Here is a 23441-nt window from a genome sequence, read left to right as displayed (position 1 = left end):
TTATCGTTGTTACGGCCATGTTTCATCCAAATGAAGCCATCTTGCACTATTTGAATGGCCTTGAAATTTGATGTTGAATTTTGTTACCATCTATTATCGTTGTTACGGCCATGTTTCATCCAAATGAAGCCATCTTGCACTATTTCAATGGGCTTGAAATTTGATCTTGAGTTTTGTTGCCATCTATTATCGTTGTTACGGCCATGTTTCATCCAAATGAAGCCATCTTGCACTATTTCAATGGCCTTGAAATTAGATCTTGAGTTTTGTTGCCATCTATTATCGTTGTTACGACCATGTTTCATCCAAATGAAGCCATCTTGCACTATTTCAATGGCCTTGAAATTTGATGTTGAATTTTGTTGCCATCTATTATCGTTGTTACGGCCATGTTGCATTCAAATGAAGCCATCTTGCACTATTGCAATGGCCTTGAAGTTTGATGTTGAGTTTTGTTGCCATCTATTATCGTTGTTACGACCATGTTTCATCCAAATGAAGCCATCTTGCACTATTTCAATGGCCTTAAAATTTGATGTTGAGTTTTGTTGCCATCTATTATCGTTGTTACGGCCATGTTTCATCCAAATGAAGCCATCTTGCACTATTTCAATGGCCTTGAAATTTGATGTTGAGTTTTGTTGCCATCTATTATCGTTGTTACGACCATGTTTCATCCAAATGAAGCCATCTTGCACTATTTCAATGGCCTTGAAATTTGATGTTGAATTTTGTTGCCATCTATTATCGTTGTTACGGCCATGTTTCATCCAAATGAAGCCACCTTGCACTATTTGAATGGCCTTGAAATTTGATGTTGAGTTTTGTTGCCATCTATTATCGTTATTGCGGACATGTTTCATCCAAATGAAGCCATCTTGCACTATTTGAATGGCCTTGAAATTTGATGTTGAGTTTTGTTGCCATCTATTATCGTTGTTACGGCCATGTTTCATCCAAATGAAGCCATCTTGCACTATTTGAATGGCCTTGAAAGTTGATCTTGAGTTGCGATGCCATCTATTATCGTTGTTACGACCATGTTTAATCCAAATGAAGCCATCTTGCACTATTTCAATGGCCTTGAAATGTGACGTTGAGTTTTGTTGCCATCTCTTATCGCTGTTACGACCATGTTTCATCCAAATGAAGCCATCTTGCACTATTTGAATGGCCTTGAAATTTGATGTTGAGTTTTGTTGCCATCTATTATCGTTGTTACGACCATTTTTCATTCAAATGAAGCCATCTTGCACTATTTGAACGGTCTTGAAATTTGATGTTGAGTTTTGTTGCCATCTACTATCGTTGTTACGGCCATGTTTCATCCAAATGAAGCCATCTTGCACTATTTCAATGGTCTTGAAATTTGATGTTGAATTTTGTTGCCATCTATTATCGTTGTTACGGCCATGTTTCATCCAAATGAAGCCATCTTGCACTATTTCAATGGCCTTGAAATTTGATGTTGAGTTTTGTTGCCATCTATTATCGTTGTTACGGCCATGTTTCATCCAAATGAAGCCATCTTGCACTATTTCAATGGCCTTGAAATTTGATGTTGAGTTTTGTTGCCATCTATTATCGTTGTTACGGCCATGTTTCATCCAAATGAAGCCATCTTGCACTATTTGAATGGCCTTGAAATTAGATATTGAGTTTGGTTGCCATCTATTATCGTTGTTACGGCAATGTTTCATCTAAATGAAGCCATTTTGCACTATTTGAATGGCCTTGAAATTTGATGTTGAATTTTGTTGCCATCTATTATCGTTGTTACGGCCATGTTTCATCCAAATGAAGCCATCTTGCACTATTTCAATGGCCTTGAAATTTGATGTTGAGTTTTGTTGCCATCTATTATGTTACGTTGTTACGGCCATGTTTCATCCAAACGACGCCATCTTGCACTATTTCAATGACCTTGAAATTTGATGTTGAATTTTGTTGCCATCTATTATCGTTGTTACGGCCATGTTTCATCCAAATGAAGCCATCTTGCACTATTTCAATGGCCTTGAAATTTGATGTTGAGTTTTGTTGCCATCTATTATCGTTGTTACGGCCATGTTTCATCCAAATGAAGCCATCTTGCACTATTTGAATGTCCTTGAATTTTGATGTTGAGTTTTGTTACCATCTATTATCGTTGTTACGGCCATGTTTCATCCAAATGAAGCCATCTTGCACTATTTGAATGGCCTTGAAATTTGATGTTGATGTTTATCAAGTGGCTGCGCGTATGATAAATGAATCGACTCACATCGTTTTCTGTTGTGACGCGTGTGACAAAAAGAATTTAGAGAGGAATGATTTGGGTAAATGCAAAGCGATGCTAAATGCAGGCTTTGAAACCCTCATGAAAGAATTTGCTCTTAAGTTTGAGATACTGAAATCCGATTTAGTTGAGGCGCTTAATGCTAAAATCTCAGTTGCCAAGTGCGAGCGTAGTGGTAAGGTAAATGTGATACAAGTAGAAAAGCAAGTGGGATTAAATAATATGGGTAAAGATTGCTCTAATACATGCACGCCAAATAAGAATTCCCCACCAACATTGCAAACAAGTTCTGGTATGCAATCTGCTTCGTATGAAAACGAATGTAAAAAGACTACAATTGCTGTATTCCTCGACCTAAAACGTGCCTTTGAAACAATTTCGAGGCCACTATTATTAAAAGTGTTAATAAGTTTTGGCATTAAAGGCAACGACCTACGATGGTTCGAGAGTTATCTCCAAGACAGAACACAGAGAACTGTATTTAACAACAAAACATCAAGTGCCGTCGAGAACACCCTAGGAGTACCTCAGGGAAGTGTTCTAGGACCAATACTTTTCTTAATGTATATTAACGATATGAAAAGGGTTTTACAGCATTGCGACATCAATTTATTTGCGGATGACACAGTCATCTTCATTAGTGGTAGTGACCATTGTGATATTGTTAGGAAACTCAATCAGGATCTGGACTCACTGGATGGGTGGCTGAAACATAAGAAACTCAAATTGAATCCTGAGAAAACTAAAGCCTTGGTTGTGTGTCGAAGACTATTTAGCCTACCCACTCAATTAGTAATAAATAATGTATCTGTAGAAATTGTATCTAGTATAAAATATTTAGGAGTGATAGTTGACGATAAACTCAGATTTACGGACCATATTGACAACGTTATACAGAAGGTGGCCAAAAAGGTTGGAGTTATTTGCAGACTGAGAAAGGATGTAAACCGTTGCGGTAAGATACAATTATACTTATCACTTACAGGGTTTTCAATGATATTATTGACATGTTCAGCGAGCCTGCTTACGAACAATTCAATATCTCGCTGAAAGTGTCAATTATATGCCCGAACGAATCAACAACTCGCTGAACATGTCAATAATATCATTGAAAACCCTGTATTGGACCTCATCTAGATTTTTGTGCCTCGATTTTGTTTCTGGCGACTGAAACACAGTTCACGCGACTTCAAAGGCTGCAGAATAAGGCAATGCGGGCTATCCTTGATTGTGGGCGTTATACCTCTTCTGTTACAATGCGAATGGTCTTACAATCGATGTCCATAAAACAGAGAGTGACGTATCAGACAATGATATTCATTGATAATCTAATAAAAAGACGTCTACCTACATATCTTACGCAAAGAGTTGTGAGAGGAGTAGACATTCACAATCTTTTCTTTTGTCCTTTAAAATGCGATGAATTTTTTTAAAACTAATTTACATTCTAAATGCACCAAAGTTTCAAAACTATAAATATACAAAAAATTATTAGAATGAGATTACATTGAATTGAGACACGCGCGCGTACAGTAGACTCCGGGTTCGGAGCTTGGTAGATTGGTGTGGATCGGGCTAATAACTCGTCATACCTCTATGCTTTGCTAAGCTCCCAAACATCTAATCGTTTGAATATTTGCAGCTTTACCAAATTATCGCAAGAAACATCGAACATCTCAATCCTTTGTAGGGGTCAGAGGTGGGTCATCATCATCATCATCATCATCATCATCATCTTTTTGTTTAAAAAAGTGAGTAAATCACTCATTAAAAAGGGATTTTGTTTAAAAAAGTGAGTGAATCACTCATAAAAAAGGGATTTTGTGTAAAAAAGTGAGTGAATCACTCATAAAAAAGTGAGTGAATCACTCATAAAAAGGGATTTTGTGTTAAAAAGTAAGTAAGTCACTCATAAAAAGTGATTTTGTTTAAAAAAGTGAGCGATTCACTCATTAAAAAGGGATTTTGTTTTAAAAAGTGAGTGAATCACTCATAAAAAAGGAGTTTGTTTTAAAAAGTGAGTGAATCACTCATTAAAAAGTGATTTTGTTTAAAAAAGTGAGTTAATCACTCATAAAAAAAAGATTTTGTTTAAAAAAGTGAGTGAATCACTCATAAAAAAGGGATTTTGTTTAAAAAAGTGAGTGAATCACTCATAAAAAGTGAGCAATTCACGCATTAATAATGGATTTTGTTTTAAAAAGTGAGTGAATCACTCATAAAAATTGAATTTGATTTAAAAAGTGAGTGAATCACTCATAAAAAAGGAGTTTGTTTAAAAAAGTGAGTGAATCACTCATGAAAAAGGGAATTTGTTTAAAAAGTGAGTCAATCACTCAAAAAAGTGATTTTGTTTAAAAAAGTGAGTGATTTACTCATAAAAGGGATTTTGTGTATAAAAGTGAGTGAATCACACGAAACAAAGGGATTTTGTTTTAAAAAGTGAGTGAATCACTCATAAAAAAGGGATTTTGTATTAAAAAGTGAGTGAATCACTCATAAAAAAGTAAGTGAATCACTCATAAAAGAGTGATTTTGTTTAAGAAAGTGAGTTTCGGTGCTGGTGTTTTGGTTTCGGTGCTGTGATGTCGTGTTAACTATTTTGTTTTAATAAGTGAGTGAATCACACACAAAAAAGTGATTTTGTGAAAAAAAGTGAGTGAATCACTCATAAAAAAGAGAATTTGTTTTTAAACGTAAGAGAATCACTCATAAAAAGGGATTTTGTTTTAAAAAGTGAGTGAATCACTCAGAAACAAGGGATTTTGTTTAAAAAAGTGAGTGAATCACTCAAAAAAAGTGATTTTGTTTAAAAAAGTGAGTGATTTACTAATAAAAAGGGATTTTGTGAAAAAAAGTGAGTGAATCACACGAAACAAAGGGATTTTGTTTTAAAAAGTGAGTGAATCACTCATAAAAAAGGGATTTTGTATTAAAAAGTGAGTGAATCACTCATAAAAAAGTAAGTGAATCACTCATAAAAGAGTGATTTTGTTTAAGAAAGTGAGTTTCGGTGCTGGTGTTTTGGTTTCGGTGCTGTGATGTCGTGTTAACTATTTTGTTTTAATAAGTGTGTGAATCACACAAAAAAAGTGATTTTGTGAAAAAAAGTGAGTGATTCGCTCATAAAAAAGGGAGTGAATCACTCATAAAAAAGTGAGTGAATCACTCATTAAAAAGGGATTTTGGTAAAACAGTGAGTGAATCACTCATAGAGAAGGGATTTTGTTTAAAAAAGTGAGTGAATCACTCATAAAAAAGAGATTTTTTTTTAAAGTGAGTGAATCACTCATAAAAAAGGGATTTTGTTTGAAAAAGAAAGTGAATCACTCATAAAAAGGGATTTTGTTTAAAAAAGTGAGTAAATCACTCATTAAAAAAGGGTTTTGTTTAAAAAGTGAGTCAATCACTCAAAAAAAGTGATTTTGTTTAAAAAAGTGAGTGAATCACTCATAAAAAAGGGATTTTGTTTAAAAAAGTGAGTAAATCACTCATTAAAATAGGATTTTGTTTAAAAAAGTGAGTGAATCACTCATAAAAAAGTGATTTTGTTTTAAAAAGTGAGTGAATCACTCAAAAAAGGGATTTTGTTTTAAAAAGTGAGTGAATCACTCATAAAAAAGGAGTTTTGTTTTAAAAAGTCAGTAAATTACTCATAAAAAGGGATTTTGTTTTAAAAAGTGAGTGAATCACTCAGAAAAAGTGATTTTGTTTAAAAAAGTGAGTAAATCACTCATCAAAAAGTGAGTGAATCACTCATAAAAAAGGGATTTTGTTTTAAAAAGTGAATGAATCATAAATCATAAATCATAATCATAAAAAGGGATTTTGTTTTAAAAAGTGAGTGAATCACTCAAAAAAAGGGATTTTGTTTTAAAAAGTGAGTGAATTACTCATAAAAAAGGGATTTTGTTTTAAAAAGTGAGTGAATCACACAAAAAAAGGTAATTTTGTTTAAAAAAGTGAGTGAATCACTCATAAAAAAGGATTTTGTTTAAAAAAGTGAGAGAATCACTCATAAAAAAGGGATTTTGTTTGAAAAAGTGAGTGAATCACTCATGACAAAGGGATTTTGTTTTAAAAAGTGAGTGAATTACTCATAAAAAAGAGATTTTTTTTTAAAAGTGAGTGAATCACTCAAAAAAAGTGATTTTGTTTAAAAAAGTGAGTGAATCACTCATAAAAAGGGATTTTGTTTAAAAAAGTGAGTAAATCACTATAAAAAAGTGAGTGAATCACTCATAAAAAAGTGAGTGAATCACTCATAAAAAAGGGATTTTGTTTAAAAAAGTGAGTGAATCACTCATAAAAAAGGGATTTTGTTTAAAAAAGTGAGTAAATCACTCATCAAAAAGTGAGTGAATCACTCATCAAAAAGTGAGTGAATCACTCATAAAAAAGGGATTTTGTTTTAAAAAGTGAGTGAATCACTCATAAAAAGGGATTTTGTTTTAAAAAGTGAGTGAATCACTCATAAAAAAGGGATTTTGTTTTAAAAAGTGAGTGAATCACTCATACAACAGGGATTTTTTTTAAGTGAGTGATTCACTCATAAAAAAGGGATTTTGGTTTAAAAAGTGAATTAATCACTCATAAAATGGGATTTCGTTTTAAAAAGAGAGTGAATCACTCATAAAAAAGGGATTTTGTTTTCAAAAGTGAGTGATTCACTCATAAAAAAAGGGATTTTGGTTTAAAAAGTGAGTGAATCACTCATAAAATGGGATTTCGTTTTAAAAAGAGAGTGAATCACTCATAAAAAAGGAATTTAGTTAAGAACACATGCGTTAGAATTGTATAAAAAAAATAATTTTATTTTTTCAATTCGTCGCGCACATATTCTTAGTTCAAGATGTTGGTTAGAACTGGCTAATATTTCCTGATTTCATGTTATATATTGTTCGGTTCCCTACTTTTCATTGTTTATGCTATGGTTATTATATTTATGCTACGGTTATTTTTAAAAGTTTTGATTTGACCAGATGTTGATACGATGTTGATGCTGGTTCTGGTTCCGATGATTAATTTGTTGATCATAGCATACTTCGCTATGAATGGTGTTGCATTGTTTCGGTGCTGGTGTTTTGGTTTCGGTGCTGTGATGTCGTGTTAACTATTTTGTTTTAAAAAGTGAGTGAATCACACAAAAAAAGTGATTTTGTTTAAAAAAGTGAGTGAATCACTCATAAAAAAGGGATTTTGTTTAAAAAAGTGAGTGAATCATTCATGAAAAAGGGATTTTGTTTAAAAAAGTGAGTGAATCACTCATAAAAAAGGGATTTTGTTTAAAAAAGTGAGTGAATCACTCATAAAAAAGGGATTTTGTTTAAAAAAGTGAGTGAATCACTAAAAAAAGTGATTTTGTTTAAAAAAAAAGTGAATCACTCATAAAAAAGTGATTTTGTTTTTATACGTGAATGAATCACTCATAAATAGGGATTTTGTAAAAAAAGTGAGTGAATCACTCATAAAAAAGGGATTTTGTTTAAAAAAGTGAGTGATTGACTCATAAAAAAGGGATTTTGTTTTAAAAAGTGAGTGAATCACTCATTGAAAGTGAGTGATTTTATTAAAAAAAGTGAGTGATTGACTCATAAAAAAGGGATTTTGTTTAAAAAGTGAGTGAATCACTCATAAAAAAGTGATTTTGTTTAAAAAAGTGAGTGAATCACTCATAAAAAAGGAATTTCGTTTTAAAAAGTCAGTAAATTACTCATAAAAAAGGGATTTTGTTTTAAAAAGTGAGTGAATCACACAAAAAAAGGTAATTTTGTTTAAAAAAGTGAGTGAATCACTCATAAAAAATTGGTTTTGTTTTAAAAGGTGAGAGAATCACTCATAAAAAAGGGATTTTGTTTTTAAAAGTGAGTGATTCACTCATACAAAAGTGATTTTGTTTAAAAAAGTGAGAGAATCACTCATAAAAAGTGATTTTGTTTTCAAAAGTGAGTGATTCACTCATAAAAAAGGGATTTTGGTTTAAAAAGTGAGTTAATCACTCATAAAATGGGATTTCGTTTTAAAAAGAGAGTGAATCACTCATAAAAAAGGAATTTAGTTAAGAACACATGCGTTAGAATTGTATAAAAAAAATAATTTTATTTTTTCAATTCGTCGCGCACATATTCTTAGTTCAAGATGTTGGTTAGAACTGGCTAATATTTCCTGTTTTTATGTTATATATTGTTCGGTTCCCTACTTTTCATTGTTTATGCTATGGTTATTATATTTATGCTACGGTTATTTATTAGAGGTGAACTAAACTACACTTTATATTAATAAAAGAAACTAGTTTTTTTTTGTTACACCGTGTTAATAGCCAATTTATTGAACCTTCTAGCTTCCCGTCCACCGAGTTAATCCCCCTTCGTATCCAAGTTTGCCACCACTTGACCTCTCTCCCGAGGAGGAATGACCGGACGACCCCCCCTTCTTCTGCTTCTTCTCAATTGCTCTATCTTTGACAATCTTTCGTCGATCCTTACGTTGTCCCCGGGCGATCACTAACGTGCCGCTTTGTCTTATCCTAGCGTTGCGCTTTATAGCGTGAGCGGAACGCTTCATCTCTTTACCCTTTTTTTTTTTTCAACCTTCACCTCGTGACAAACGTCATAGCTCATTCCGGAAACATCCTTTAGTGCAGCAATACCGAAACTACCTTTAACTTCGCCGAAGTGTCTTAACTAAGTAGTTTTCCATGGATATCATATTGCTTTCCTAATCCTTCTACTAACATTCTCTATCACCGACTTTTAGTTGTACGGTGTTCTGCTGTGCTGATCCACATACCATTCGGCTCCCTACACATCGTCATCGATTCATGATTATCGCTCAGCGATCGCTATCCCCTCTTCATTGTCATATCATCATCGTTCGTTACTATCGTCGTTCCGTTGGGTTATACTCTGTGTGTGTGCGCGGAAATAGTACGTAATTTGGAAATCTATTTTTCTTTGTGACTCATTCTAACCTTTTTTCCGTTGAGTTTTTTATTGATTTGGCCAGATGTTGATACGATGTTGATGCTGGTTCTGGTTCCGATGATTACTTTGTTGATCATAGCATACTTCGCTATGAATGGTGTTGCATTGTTTCGGTGCTGGTGTTTTGGTTTCGGTGCTGTGATGTCGTGTTAACTCCTCTCCTCTTAAATGACTTTGTCCTCGAAGTTTCTAGATGCTCTCGTTTACTTTATGTTGTTTCTCTTGATGCAGATGGTAATATGAACCTCAGGCTTTGATATCTGTAAATATTTATCAATACGGCTATTACGATAAACACAATGAATACAATTGAACCACTCATTGATCCAAACAAATTAACTTTCCATGACAAAGATTTGTTCTCTAGTTTGATTTTTTTTTCTCTATGCTCAATGGTTAGATTGTTTAGATATTTTGATGGTGGTATGTCGATGACGTCGGTTTCGGTTGCTATTAACCCCAGTGTTGGTTGAAATGCTTTGTTTGGTATTGTTATTTCCAGGTTTGAAAATTCTTCTCCGTTGATGTAGATGTTGCATTTTTCAAAATGTATTATATATGAGCCTGTGAGAAATTGTGTGTCATTGTTGCAACTCGATGAAATTCTGACTGTGGCATTGTTAATAAGTATAACGGCATCATGAATCCGTTTAATTATTCCATCGGAATATACTTTTTCATAAGTACAATCGGAATGATATCCATGTACTAGTTTTTGAATACACTTACTTGATGGTTCTAGGAGTATGCTGTCACAAAGATAATTGCCATTATCTATTTGTTCGCAGGGCTGTGACAATTCAAATACATGAGTGTTGTTCTTCAGTATATAGTTGTGATGCAAGAGAATTCTTTTGTCATTTTTTATAATTGAATCAATATAATTGTATTCAAAAGTATGTTTGGATTCAAATGGGTATTTCAACATATATATGATATGTGTTTTGTTCATTGTTACCTGAGCTTTGGATCTTATCAACATTTCTTCGGTTGATGATACATGTATGTTGTGCTCAGCTACAAAATTTACCATTTGGTTCAGGTCGTCAAGAGATAATAGTTTGCTGCTGGGTATTCCATGTTTTGCTAGTAAAATAGCATCTTCCAGTGTTTCTAAATAGTTTTGCAGACTATCGATATTTGAGATGATAATTAGTTGGATGATTTCATTCGATCTTTGATGAAATCTTTCTTCTTCCAGTTGGAGTACGCTGTTTGCAATTCTGGTTATATCATACAAGCGTTTATCAATTTCGTCGTTAATCAGTACTTGTTGATTATTTTGCTCAATCAAGGAGTTAATAGTGGAGTTTATAACACGTAAATCTTCAGCATCAGGTGTTCCTGCGATCCACTTCCATATGGTGCCAATAGTATCCCATCGTCGTTCTCTGTTCGTGTGTGGCCTAATCTTGTTAAATGTTTCATGCAATTTATTAACCTTTAATTTTATAATATTGTTAAGAGGATTGTCGTTCACATGGTGTTTTAATTCTGCATCATTGTTTATGAGAACTTGTTCTAAATGATCTATCTTGATTGGGTGTATGATTCTTATGTTTCCTGTCTTGACTCATGCTTGACCTAATGGAATTACTGCTAAGGGGTTGTTAGCTATATCATGTATTCCTATGTTAGCATAAACAATTGTAAATGACACGCAAATGGCGAGTCTGAAAAGAGAAAATGTTAAATGTTAGTAAAATTTTTGTTAGTTGGTTTTCCTAAGGTTAACTTTGTGTACCTTTCTGTTATTAGAATCTATTATATAAGTTGAATGATTTTCTTTAATTTTTATGGGATAGTATCTACTCTCTCTTTTGTTATTTGTTTTATTTTTTTCATATGCAATGCTTCCTGGTTCATAAGTCTGATATTCCTGATCGACTATTTTCTCTTCTTTTTCTTTGAAAAGTTGAGCGATTTTCCTATCTTTTTCTTCGCGTATTTTTGATCTTTCTGCAAATGAATGGTCATTTGAAAATTCTCCAATATAAATGTTTCTCGGTGTATCTTTAATGAAACTATGTATAGAGTTGTTGTATTTGTAAGTGGATTGTTGTACAAGGCAAGTGATACTCATATCTGGATTAAGAGATTTAATGCATCTGGCTATTGCTCGTATAGTTGAATGACATCTTTCTACTTGACCATTTGTTTCTGACCTATTAACCGGAGTTTTAAATATTTTCACGCGTAAATTCAATATTGATTGTTCTACAACATTTGATACAAAAGAAGACTCATTATCAATTACTATTTCTGCTGGAAGATTCCAATCATATAAAAGCTGTAACAAGACATCTTTAATATCGGCTATTGATTTTGATTTTATATGTCTGATTTTTAAATATTTATAAAATTTGTCCAAGGATGTAATAAAAAGATTATTTGCATTATAGGCAAAAATATCTATGTGAACTATTTCTCCTGGGTAGGTAGGTATTGGGGTTTTAATTCGAATGAACTTCTGTGGTTTTCTATCATATTTTTCTAGTTTGCAAATTTCACAATTTTGAATGAAGTTTTGAATGGATTTACGCATTCCAGGGAAATAATATTTCTTTATGAATTGTATAGAATTTTCTTTAACATTTCTTTGTGCAAAGTTATGTATTTCTTTAATTTTTTCTAATTTTTGTTCCTCTGTTTGCAAATCTTCTACTTTCAATTGAGAATAACGGATTTTTATTACTTTTGAATTATACATTGATTTGAAAATTTCTTGAATGTTTCCCATTATGGATTGATCGCAATATATACCATTAAGGCCGGGCTACATTGATCGTACTCGCAAGCGTAATTTTTATATTCACTAGCGCATCTGGCGGCGACCAGCGCAAGCTAGATGTGGGTATAATTTAAGTGCCAAAATTATTCATGCTTGGTGTCTCATCAATTTTCGACCAGGCTGTCTGTATGCCGTTTGACATGTTGATCAAAATCAATAAATTGCTACAGGTCAGGACGCCGAGTACTGCTGGGCAAATCGTCATTTGACAGTTGGGTGCCTAAGCTTCATACAAAGCGCACGACAACATTCCTTCCCATCTGCCAAACTCCATCCATCATGGCTTCCACAGCCAAATCTTCCACATATAATTGTAGTCAATGTTATCACCTTGATCGCAGCAGTGTGCATTGTTTATTGTTTGAATCCCCACCAAGCAATTTGACATGTCGGCCGACGTCGGATTTGTGCAAATTTGCCCAGTCGGTTTGTATCAAGATTGGAGTCAAATGGCAGTAGGTTTTGACTGAATTGAGTGGCACGAACACTCACGGTAACTCATTTTTCATCTTGGCGGTTTTGCTTTGGCGGTATGTTTGTATGTGTAGCTCGTGGTACCCTCTCATCCCTCCCTCCTCCTCATACCCCGCTCGCCTTACAGTCAATTGCAGGAGAGAGCAAAAAAAATGAACAAGGCTCGCTCGCGCGCACAGCCTAGCCACGGCTCGCGCGTAGCTTATCCACGGCTCTTTAAATGTGTGTCTATGCACATGTGTATGATAGTACTGTGTCGCTTGCCTGCGTTGGCTTGCTCGCTCATATGGCCCCATATGGTGGTATTATTTCGCTCACATGTATCGGCTGCTGTATGAGGAGAAGTGGGAGGAGAAGAATGAATATGAATGATCAGCTGATGGGTTTTGTTGGGGTTAAAGCTTATGCAGACGGAATGAGAAATGTACTTACTGCGATCCCGATCCTGGCGATTGTTATACCGGCACGATACTGCGTAGACCATCCGAGTGTTGTGCGGCTGGCGTGTTAGGATTGCAATATAATGCATTGAGATGGATTGCATGATAGCTTGATATTTTTTTATGTGTACTTTTTTTGCCCTTTGGAGCAAGCAAGTACAATTGTGCACACTTTCTCCGTAGAATTAGTCAATTCTTTGGCACGCATGGAAATGTTACGGAAGGAGCATTGGGCACAAAACGCGCACTGGTATGGCACACAAGGCACACTTGATATTTTTTAATGTGTGTTTTTTTGCCCTTTGGAACAAGCAAGTACAATTGTGCACCCTTTTTCCTTAGAATTTGTCCATTCTTTGGCACGCATGGAAATGTTACGGAAGGAGCTTTCGGCACAAAACGCGCACTGGTGGGCACACAACGCACACGCATTTTTCGTGGAATTTCATTCATTGATCTGCACCGAGCACAAGGGAGGAAGGGATGGGGTGGCGAGAAAGGTTTGTTGTGCGCGTCGATGGAAAACAGGGCACACTTGTTTTTCCTCGAATTAGTCCATTCATTGATGCATACGCTTTGCAATAAAGCGATCCCTGCGTTTGGTGCTGCATTGTGGAGCAAAATTTTCGCCGAATTTTTCATTCAGCTGTCCACACGTGTCTAGGGTTTGGGGATAAAAGACATTAGTTCCCTGATCTTAGTGTCCGTTCATTAACGATTTGACTCTCGAGCAGTGCAGTCCTACGTGCAGTCGACAGTGGGGAAAATTTTTCAAGTGTGTCATTTTTTGCCAACAACAAGCAGGTAAGTTAGAAATAAAATTTTGTGATGTGATATTTGTTGCGCAGAAGGTAGTGCGAATTAACAACGTGTGATGTATGCGTGAACTGTTTTACAGATCCCAAAATGTCTAAGGACCTAGACCCGGACTTCTGCAATTTATCAGCAACACCACCATCATCCCTCGAAGATTCTCCCACTTCAACTGCTGTACCTCCAGAGAAACGCAAAAAATTGTTTTCATTCAACCAGGACAACCCCGTACATCCGTGCCTATATCGATCCCAGCTACTTCCACCCGCATACCACAAATCACACGCACAATAGAACCACGAGCATCATCGTCAAATGAACCAACCGTGCCTACCAAGCAATCGAAACTTATATTAGCTAGAACTATACCCACCACATCCGTGCCGCAGCGAAAGTCCACGCAACCTCGTATCCCAACAAAAGCTCCGGAAAAATCATCCCTTCCTCTACCGATGAATGTTGCGCAGCATACACATAAAAAAGTAATATTGGTAGGGAGAAAAGTGCCCACCAAATCATCGCTAGGAATCCAGCAAACCACTACAGCCATACCCTCCGTGCAGCAACCATCTTCACGTAATCCTAATCAGCCAACAAGAAAAGTGCCAGAGCGATTCGTGTACCAACCACTGAAACAGCAACCAACATCGGCCCTGAAAAAGTACCCCCAACAACATCCTTACCTGTGCAGCCAACCACTCTCACATCTACCGTAGTGCAACCACGAGCAATGCCACAGCTGACCAAGCCACTTCCAACAGAACCACTTCCGCCAGAACCACTTCCGACAGAGCCACAACCATCCACGATTAACAGCAAGCTCGATGCAATAATGCGACAGCTAGATGGACTGCAAATGTCGGTGGAAAATTTAGATAAACGCTCCAGGCGAATTGAAAAATCAGTGGGGCTGGTCCAGGTAACGACCGACCAGGTGAAAAATTGTGTTTGCAATAGAGTACTCCAAGCCCATCAGGAAGAAGAATTTGAGTTTGAACTACTGAATAATGTGGAAGAATTAAAAGAATTTAATGAAAAGCTGTCTGATCCCCAGTACGAAGTTAAAATATTTACATGGGCGAACGGGCGCATTGCCAGCGAAGCTCCCGAGACGAGGATGCAGGAAGCATTGAACTTTTTGTTCACGAAGGAGCTTCTCGCGCAATGCAGCTGGACTGGTGGTGGCAGACCAGTAAATTTCCGTTTCGCGAGCTACGAAGGGTGGTAAAGCTTTTTAAAATGATTGGCAGCAATCGATTCTATGCCATCAATGAAACAATGGTTGCAAATTTTATCGGCAAAAGCTTCGCTACGCTCCGGACCAGGTGAAAGCTGAAAAAACGCGGAAAGCCACAAATCCATCTTGTCTAGATGTCGAAGAAAATGTAGATGAAAACGCGTGAAATAATGTAAATATTGTGTTTGTATGTGTGTGTGTATGTGTGTGTGTGTGTGTGAGAGAGAGAGGGGGGGAGGAGAGAATTTTGAATTTATGTAAATATAAAAAAATAATGTTTAGACGGTAATATGCAACGAAATATATTATGAATTTTGAACATGGAATACCTTATGCTTCTCTTTTTAGTTTTGAGAAAAAAAATATATTTTACGCCATACTATGAGGCACCGGGACGAACATGTAAATTTCACCTGTTTTGGTTTTTACCGCAACAAGTTTGAACTTTACCTCTTCAATTGGTATACGTACCAACGATGAAAGGTCTAAATGTAACATGTTTGCTCTCCGTATATTCATTATGTATGAAGAGCATGGATAGTCAAACTGTTCACTGGTTTCACTAAATAGATGGCAATGTACAACAATCGAACCCTGTTCGCGTGATGCTGTGCTGTACATTCCTATATTATTATTTTTCAACATAAACCAGCAATTTTTTTTATCATTTTTTAATGTGCAATTAGCCATCACATAAACAGTAACATCATTTCCTTTGTTGACTATGTACGGAAACGAAGGCTCGTTAGAGGCCGTGCGTAGTTAATGTGTTGCAGCTCGGTTAACCTGTTCACAGCTTGTGCTAAACAATTTCTACCGTTTCGTAGTAAATTTTTGGGCTCTTGAAGATGGCTTTCAAATTTGTAGGCAGAAATGTTGTGTAGTGGTCCAAACCGAACAATATCTTCGTAAACATGCAACAGGTAATGGACATTACTAGACAAAAACGTGACGCCATAAACGGTGGCAAAATCGAAAACAAATTTTCGCAACATCTGATCTGCCATTGGCCAATCATCTTCGTATTCAGCTGAGCTGAACAGAGTCATGCCACAGAAGTACAGCATGAAATGGTTATACTCAACATCGCTTATTCTTCCCTTAAGGACAATCAAGCTAATGTTGTGCAAGAAGTAGTTGTACTCCAACCCTTTCCAAAAGCGTAAATATTTAAGGCTCCGCACACTTCGTTGAAACTCTGACGGCAGAAGCAGTTCCCGAATCTCGTTGGAAACTGCTTCGCGTATCGGTTCCGTCCACCTACGACTCGTTCCAAATATTCCTTCAGTCCAATTTAGCATTAGTCTGCGCGTAACTCTGTGATCTCGTACATGCAGAGGTTCTGAGGTAATTATATCTTTGATAATGTCGCAATTGTCTAGCTTAACCAAAGGTGTAGTGGTTTTGCAATGGTCGACGTATGCACCATTACAGAACTCTTCATGGGTCCGTCGCGCAGCACCAAACTGCCCGTAGTAGCTGCGTTTCGTTGTTGGATCCTTTGTGGTACGGGTCTTGCATTTGATGCACCCGTAACGAGCGTTAAATGATTTAACACCTGCAATGTGATATACAGCCATGAATAATCGTTGCGAAAGTAGAAGCTAACTATTCGTACCTTTGATGTAAGCTCGAGCTGGTGTATCTGCTATCATGGCCCGGAACCATATTTTATATGGGCGACCGTTTATCAGTAGTCCATTGGCTTGCAAGTAGTTTAGTTCCGTGACAAATGGTTGCAAGTAACCTTGAAGGCTTCCCGGCTTACTTTCCCCACAAAAAATTGCCACCGTCATTACCGGTACATTTGGCATGTCATGAATTCTCATCAGGATGGGCCAAAACTGAGTTAAACCACTTCTGTGAAGTGGTAGCCCATCCACAAAGAAAATTAGCTCCATTTCATTGACGTCCGGTGTCACAAGTCTAAAACAGCGAAGAAACCGGATTCATGTAATATGAACTAAACAAATGTGCCACTTTAGGCTCATCGTACCAATCGCTTGTGCTACAACAATTATAATTACCTAAAGTACGATTTAAGGCTGCTAGCAATCCCCTGATACCATAATTGACCACCCGAGATAGTAGAGACCAGACTCCGTGTGGTATTCGCTGAGGGAGTCTCTAAAAAAGTTCTTGCATCCCTCGGCAGCTCAGGATGGTTGTGTTTGCGAAGCAAATCTAGCAACACATTTGTGCGGCGATGCGAAATGTTGGCCTCCAACACCCATACGCGAAGAGCACCCTTGAAGGACAAATCGTCGGTAAGGAAAGGTTGGTCACCTTCGTCATCTCCATCGTCAAATTCCGTTGCATTATTATCCTCAAGGTCCGAAAAAGACGCATCACTATCAGAACAGTGTGCAGCTGAAAACAAGCAACATTAAAAACACTGCAACAAATCCAATCATAGCAAACAATACCTAATTCATCCCCCGACAATGAATATCATGCTCAATCACTGGAGCAGCGGATTGAGCAAGTGGCTCTGGTGTTGCTGTAAGAATTTTTGGTTAGTAATATTAGCATCAGTCCACCACGGTCCGTCTACACAAGCTTTTTACCAGTCGGTGCCGAATATTGGTAGCTACATCCTGCTTCCTCCATATCCATGTCCCATTCCCTTGCATATTGCTTCAACAAGCTATCACGCTTCCGATACGAGGAACCAGTCTTTTTATCACGCTGTGCTGCCATCGTAAAGTTTTATTTTTCCAAAATTAACTGATCACGGGGAAAAATAAATATATTTGTGTTGCTTCGAGCTGCTGTCGAATTTTTCAACGAATTTTTCAAAATGGTGCGTGCGCCAGTTGTGCCAGAAAGAATAAAACTGATAAAAGAACGAGAGAGAATGATTGAGCACCAAGGTTGTCATCGGTTTCCATAGGAGTCGCTCAAGCGCTGCTTGAATGTGTGTGTAAGCCGCCGCAGCTGTGAGTTGCTTGTATGGAAAAGGTCGCTCAATTCAGTCGGCTCTTGGTCAAATTGCTTGGTGGGTCGTTTGCCGGCCGGTGTTTAGTAGAAGTGAAAATGTTGGTGGTTCTCGATTTTTTGGAAAAATGAGCGAGCCAGAGCTTGAAAATGACAACAACGAAGTCCGGGATCGTTCCCGATCTCGTTCCCGTAGTCCGCATGCACGTCGTTTGTGGGTTCAAGACTTATTCCTGAACCGAAACGAAACCGGCAACCGGCTACTGACCGACATCACGACATCGGGTATATACGAGACGATGAACCGATTTTTAAGGATGAAGAAGGAAGATTTCTTCCATTTACTGTCCCTTGTTGGTCCAAAAATTGCGAAAATGGACACAGATTTCCGCAAAGCAATCACGGAACAGGAAAGGCTGCTGATAACATTGCGTTTTCTTGCGACTGGAGAGACATTTACCAGCCTCCAATACGTGTTCCGGGTAACTAATATTATTTTAGCTATTTGCTTTTTGCTAAGCACACTTTTATCAATCAACATATAATTTTAGGTGTCGAGGCATTCTATCAGCAGAATAGTTAAAGAGACGTACGCATGTCTTATCGAGGCTTTGCGGGATTATGTCAAGGTAAGTTGCGGGTGTAACCAGCCTCGCTTCAGTGTTTATGTGTTTAAAACGTTCAGCCAGGTGGCAGGCACCAGGGCCTGCCAGTAAACTTTCCCGTTTGCCGGGGCCAACCATTGCTCTGGGGACTCTTTGGCTAGAGAAACAGCATACATTGCGAACAACTGTACTCTATTCGCATGAATACAACGGTGTGAAGGTAAAAAAATGATTTTCTAAATATTATTGCGATTGATAAAGACATCAACCCACACACAACAGTATTGATGAAGAGAGTAGAGTTGAAATTATAGCGAAAAACCTCATTTTTTCTACATGCATCTTTGGATCAAAATTCACTGCTTGGGTAGTAGATGCCGGCGGATAGTTCATGAAAAACGGAGCCGGAATGAACGTGTGAAATGTGCTGCACTACGTTTTCCTCTTCAACGTCCTCGTATAAAAAGAGTCAGCCGGAATCGATTCCGATCCGTGGGTGCAGCGGGTGCGCTAGGTCGGAGTTGGAATCAAATCCGACCCGTGGGTGCAACGAGTTCGGGTCGACCCGAAAGATCAGTAGGAGCGAGAAAGCATAAACGAATCCGACCCGTTGGTGCAGCGAGTTCGGGTCGGGTCGGGCCACGGTAGGTTCAATACCCGATCCGAACTCGCTGCACCAACGGGTCAGAGTCGCTTATGCTTTCTCGCACCTACTGATCTTTCGGGTCGACCCGAACTCGTTGCAACCGAACCTACCGTGGCCCGACCCGACCCGAACTCGCAGCAACAACGGGTCGGAGTCGTTTATGCTTTCTCGCACCTACCGGAGTATTTGTACCCACTGAAACTACTTATACCTTTTGGGTTGACCCGAACGACTCCGGGTCGCTTTCTAATGGCTCCGACCCGATAGGTTCGGGTCGACCCGCCCATTACTAAAAGGTTCATGTAACATGAAAACGGAAACTTTTTTTTTCCTCGAACGTAGCTCTTCAATCAAATAACTAATGTGATATACAAAACTCAAAAAGTATTCAAAGTTAATTTTTTTTTTAATGATTCTAATAATTCCCGCTGAATATTCATAATGCGTCTCCTTTTTGGAGACGGAATAAGCCGAAGCTCATCGGCCACGTACCGGCCGAAATCGTCCGGATCTGCGGTTTCCGGTGCGCCTGTTGCGCCCGAAACCGGTTGTTGCAGCCGGTTGTTGAGGGCCCCACTCACACCGTTTCCCTCGCGGATCGTGCCAGGAGTGACGGATAAGGCAGAAGGGTAGGAAGAAGGAGTGGGAGAGAATGGCTCGGGGTCGAAGGCAACCGCGGCATCCCAATCGATGTCGTCCAACGATTGTGGAACCGCGTAGGCTGCCTCCACGAGGGAACTCATCATCGTCGTAGCCAAGCTGAAAAAAAAAGAAAATGAACATTAAAATCATAATTTATGTTTCTCATAAGCTCTAAAATATACAGTAACTAAAACATGCATTAAAATCATTCCTCTATTTTATTTTCTTTTAGCTACCCTCTACCGAAGAAGAATGGCTTGCAATCTCAAGACGATTTGAGCAGCGCTGGAGATTTCCTCACGCAATAGGTGCAATCGATGGGAAGCACGTTGAAATTATTTGCCCTCGTAATAGCGGATCCGAATATCACAACTATCAAAAAAAATTTAGTATTGTATTAATGGTTGTGGTCGATGCTGATTATAACTTTTTATGGGCAGATGCTGGTGGTAAGGGAGGAATATCGGACGGTGGAATATTTAAAAACACACGGCTGTATCACAAGCTAGAAAACGACCAACTAAACATTCCACCAGCAACGCCATTGCAGGTCCCGTACCAAACCCCAGTCCCATACTTTATTCTCGGTGACAAGGCATTTGCCTTTACCAATTACTGCTTAAGACCGTACAGCGGGGTGCATCCTCCTGATTTAATGGAGCGTACATTCAACAAAATGCACTCTACTTGTCGTATGCCAGTTGAAAATTCGCTTGGAATATTAGCGAATCGATGGAGAGTGCTCAAAGGCATACAACTGCAGCCGGATGTTGCCAAAAACATTGTTTTGACAACAGTTTACTTGCACAATTTTTTGCGCAAGCATGCTTCGCGGGACACATACACACCCCCGTCTGCATTTGATAGGGTTGTTCGCGGGCGACGAGTCGATGGAGATTGGAGAAGTGAAGGGGGCTTGACCGATCTCCAAAACATTGCTTCCCGACCTTCAGAAAATCTTGCTGACATAAGGAACCACATTGCAAACCATTTAAAACATAATCGTTCTACGTAAATCCATCCAACCAATACCATGGATATTAAAATTAATAATAAATTATGAAATCGCAAACACAACTACACCAACTATTCTGTACATTACTACCAGCATGGTTATTTATAATATACATTTAAGTACGCGAGTGCAACAACTACGGATTTTTTTAAGCATTACTCGCCTGCTCTATTAGCGGCTGGATAAACTGGCTGGCTTACTAGCTCACTCACCGAATAAACGTGGCCACATGCCTGTTGTGTTTGGTTGCTGCTGGTGGATCGAGTGGACGAACGTGGCGATAATCATACGCATGTAACTATGTACAGTAAAATCTTTCTAAAATCAATTCTCTTCAAGATTGATCGTGGAGAAACTTAACTATAGCTACGTACACGATAGCGATTCGCCCAAACACATTATCGGACGAATTGGCCATCGACCCGCTGAAATAGCGGAGTATCACGGACGATCGTAACAAGCAGGGTACGCTCGTCTATCAACTACGCACCTGCTTCCAGCGCAACGATCGATTGCCAATTGTTATTGCCGATTGCAATTGCACAACGAGCGAAGAAAGAATCCATCGTCATGTCAGCACTATCATTCCGGACGGCTATACATATTGGTCTCGTGCTGTTGACGTGGTGCGCTGGTCAGCATTTCCTGCTTGTCGTGATCGTCCGTATATGTGTACATTTTAAGGATCATAGGAACACTTCGTGTGTGAAATGATTCATTTGTATTAAAACTTTGACGAACGAAGCACATACTACTGTGGTGTTATGGGGAAAACCACCATTATATACTTTGTTCGTCAAAATGTTTATTTTATAAGTGCAAAAGAGAGCTTTTTTATGTATATAACAAACGAGCTTCGCATTAAGTTAGTTAAATAGAATGTGAGTAAGGTCAACTAGTTCGTCGGAGAACATCTATCAATCATGGATACCCAAATGTGTTGATGCTCAATACTAGGCATTTATGAAAAAAATGATTTGAAAGCTGACATTAGCTTCCACGCCAAAGATTAAACAAACTAGTTAACCCACACCACTAGTTATTTAAAATAAGTATAAACATACTCACCGTGTCTACATGCACCGCATCTTGGGTGACCTCGTCTACAAAAGACATCGCTTGGTAGGCGAACCACCGTGGCCGGAACACGTCGTCATTGCCTTAAATAAAACAATAATAAATTGGGATGAGAAATAATAAATTAACTGTATATATATTTTTCTACATGTACCTGCACCGGTTTGCGTCGTCTTCTTGACCTTGGCCTTGTTGGTCCGATAAATGCCAAGGAGTCGGGACCACAGATGTTTCGCATCTTGTGGCGAAACCTCCTCCTTTGCCGCTATCGCAGCCCACGCGTTGCCCATCAAAACTACATTTTTATAGTTTTTATTTTTTTTCTCCCACAAAACACGGTGCTTTTGCACCTCGGCAATGAAGCGGAGGCTTTTTTCATGATCCTGGAATGAAAAAGAAAATTCAGTTAAATACTTCCCTTTTTTAATTTAAATTAAAACAACAGAAAGGTCGACAATCGCGTGATAATTCGGTCATGCTAGCCGTCACACCGGAACCACAGTGATAATAATAACACGTGCTATTTTTATATTAAATGTATACAAAAAGGCCGGTAAATTTTGCTTACAATTTTATAAAAAAAACGTTCTACCAAGCAATATGACAAAGCCGTTCCTCATGAATAAAAAAACACGCTCTATACTAAAAACCGCTACAATACCAAAACGAACAACCAGTTTCACACACTCTGCAATGTAGTTTAAATGATGAAATAGATGGACAAACCCTACAACAAATTATTAAAGCACTTGTGAAACCTACAAACACTACATTTTTCAATAAAATGTTCAGCACAATTGCGGCCCCGAGCCGAGCCGGCGATTCACAGACAACAGTTCACACACACACACAATTTTTGTTAAAAACAGTTGTACTTACTATTTTTTCATTGCGTCGACTGCTTCCTGCTTGTTCCATGGCTAGAAATACAATATGTATGTTAAATTACCACATATTTTCAAAAAAACATACACGACAAAATATCGAACATACTCACCGAGTTGTTTGTTTACTGGTTGGTGATAAAATTATAGGCTCCTCGACCCAAAACGCTTTTTGACAGATAAATTATACCAGCCTCTAGCTTCGACCCGCCGCCGCTAGATGGCGTACGCGTTCAAAAAAAATACACTCAGGAGTACGATCAATGTAGCACGGCCTTTAGTTCATAGGAGGAGTTAGGGGTTAATCGGAATATAAGTTGATTTCGGAAAACATTAATGGGTGCCTCTGTTGAAAGAATATAATCGTTATCATCATCTTCTGCTGAGTGTTGAGTAGGTGTTAAGGAGTTAATTTGAACACGTGATAAAGCATCTGCAACAATGTTTGCTTTACCTGGTTTATAACATAATTCATAATCATGTTCTTTTAAAAATGATTTCCATCTTTTAAGTTTTGCATTATTATTTTTTGGGGAAAGTGTAAATGTTAGTGGGAGGTGATCGGTAAAAATTTTAAGTTTTGCTCCATAGATAAAATTTCTTAGAGTTTGTAATGCCC

At 37.9% G+C, this 23441-nt stretch overlaps 2 protein-coding genes across 2 annotated transcripts; one reads left to right on the top strand and one right to left on the bottom strand.

The window, feature by feature from the left end:
- Window positions 1-15088: 15088 nt before the first annotated feature.
- Window positions 15089-17716, bottom strand: LOC120908293. The gene is made up of 5 exons (XM_040319206.1): window positions 17584-17716; window positions 17044-17386; window positions 16635-16942; window positions 16449-16574; window positions 15089-15111 (listed from the first exon to the last, which is right to left on the bottom strand). The coding sequence occupies exons 1-5, from the start codon at window positions 17714-17716 to the stop codon at window positions 15089-15091; spliced, it is 933 nt and encodes a 310-aa protein (XP_040175140.1).
- A 91-nt stretch (window positions 17717-17807) lies between these two features.
- LOC120908292 lies at window positions 17808-20766 on the top strand. The gene is made up of 4 exons (XM_040319205.1): window positions 17808-18435; window positions 18505-18582; window positions 20079-20508; window positions 20714-20766. The coding sequence occupies exons 1-4, from the start codon at window positions 18082-18084 to the stop codon at window positions 20764-20766; spliced, it is 915 nt and encodes a 304-aa protein (XP_040175139.1). The 5' UTR covers window positions 17808-18081.
- The last annotated feature ends 2675 nt before the right edge of the window (window positions 20767-23441 follow it).

This window comes from Anopheles arabiensis, unplaced genomic scaffold (genome assembly GCF_016920715.1).
Source record: "Anopheles arabiensis isolate DONGOLA unplaced genomic scaffold, AaraD3 Autosomal_pericentromeric_contig0006, whole genome shotgun sequence".
In the NCBI taxonomy this organism is placed as follows: Eukaryota; Metazoa; Arthropoda; class Insecta; order Diptera; family Culicidae; genus Anopheles; species Anopheles arabiensis.
This window is presented reverse-complemented; position numbering and strand designations above follow the sequence as displayed.

Bases quoted from the DNA above. Each gene is read 5' to 3' on its own strand.
- LOC120908293 (XM_040319206.1), bottom strand. From the start codon at position 17,716: ATGGCAGCACAGCGTGATAAAAAGACTGGTTCCTCGTATCGGAAGCGT. The intron at 16,943-17,043 runs GTAATTATAATT...TCGCTGTTTTAG, and splicing joins AGCCTTAAATCGTACTTTAG to ACTTGTGACACCGGACGTCA. The intron at 16,575-16,634 runs GTACGAATAGTT...ATCACATTGCAG, and splicing joins AGCTCGAGCTTACATCAAAG to GTGTTAAATCATTTAACGCT.
- LOC120908292 (XM_040319205.1), top strand. From the start codon at position 18,082: ATGAGCGAGCCAGAGCTTGAAAATGACAACAACGAAGTCCGGGATCGT. The intron at 18,436-18,504 runs GTAACTAATATT...ATATAATTTTAG, and splicing joins GCCTCCAATACGTGTTCCGG to GTGTCGAGGCATTCTATCAG. The intron at 18,583-20,078 runs GTAAGTTGCGGG...ATTTTCTTTTAG, and splicing joins CTTTGCGGGATTATGTCAAG to CTACCCTCTACCGAAGAAGA.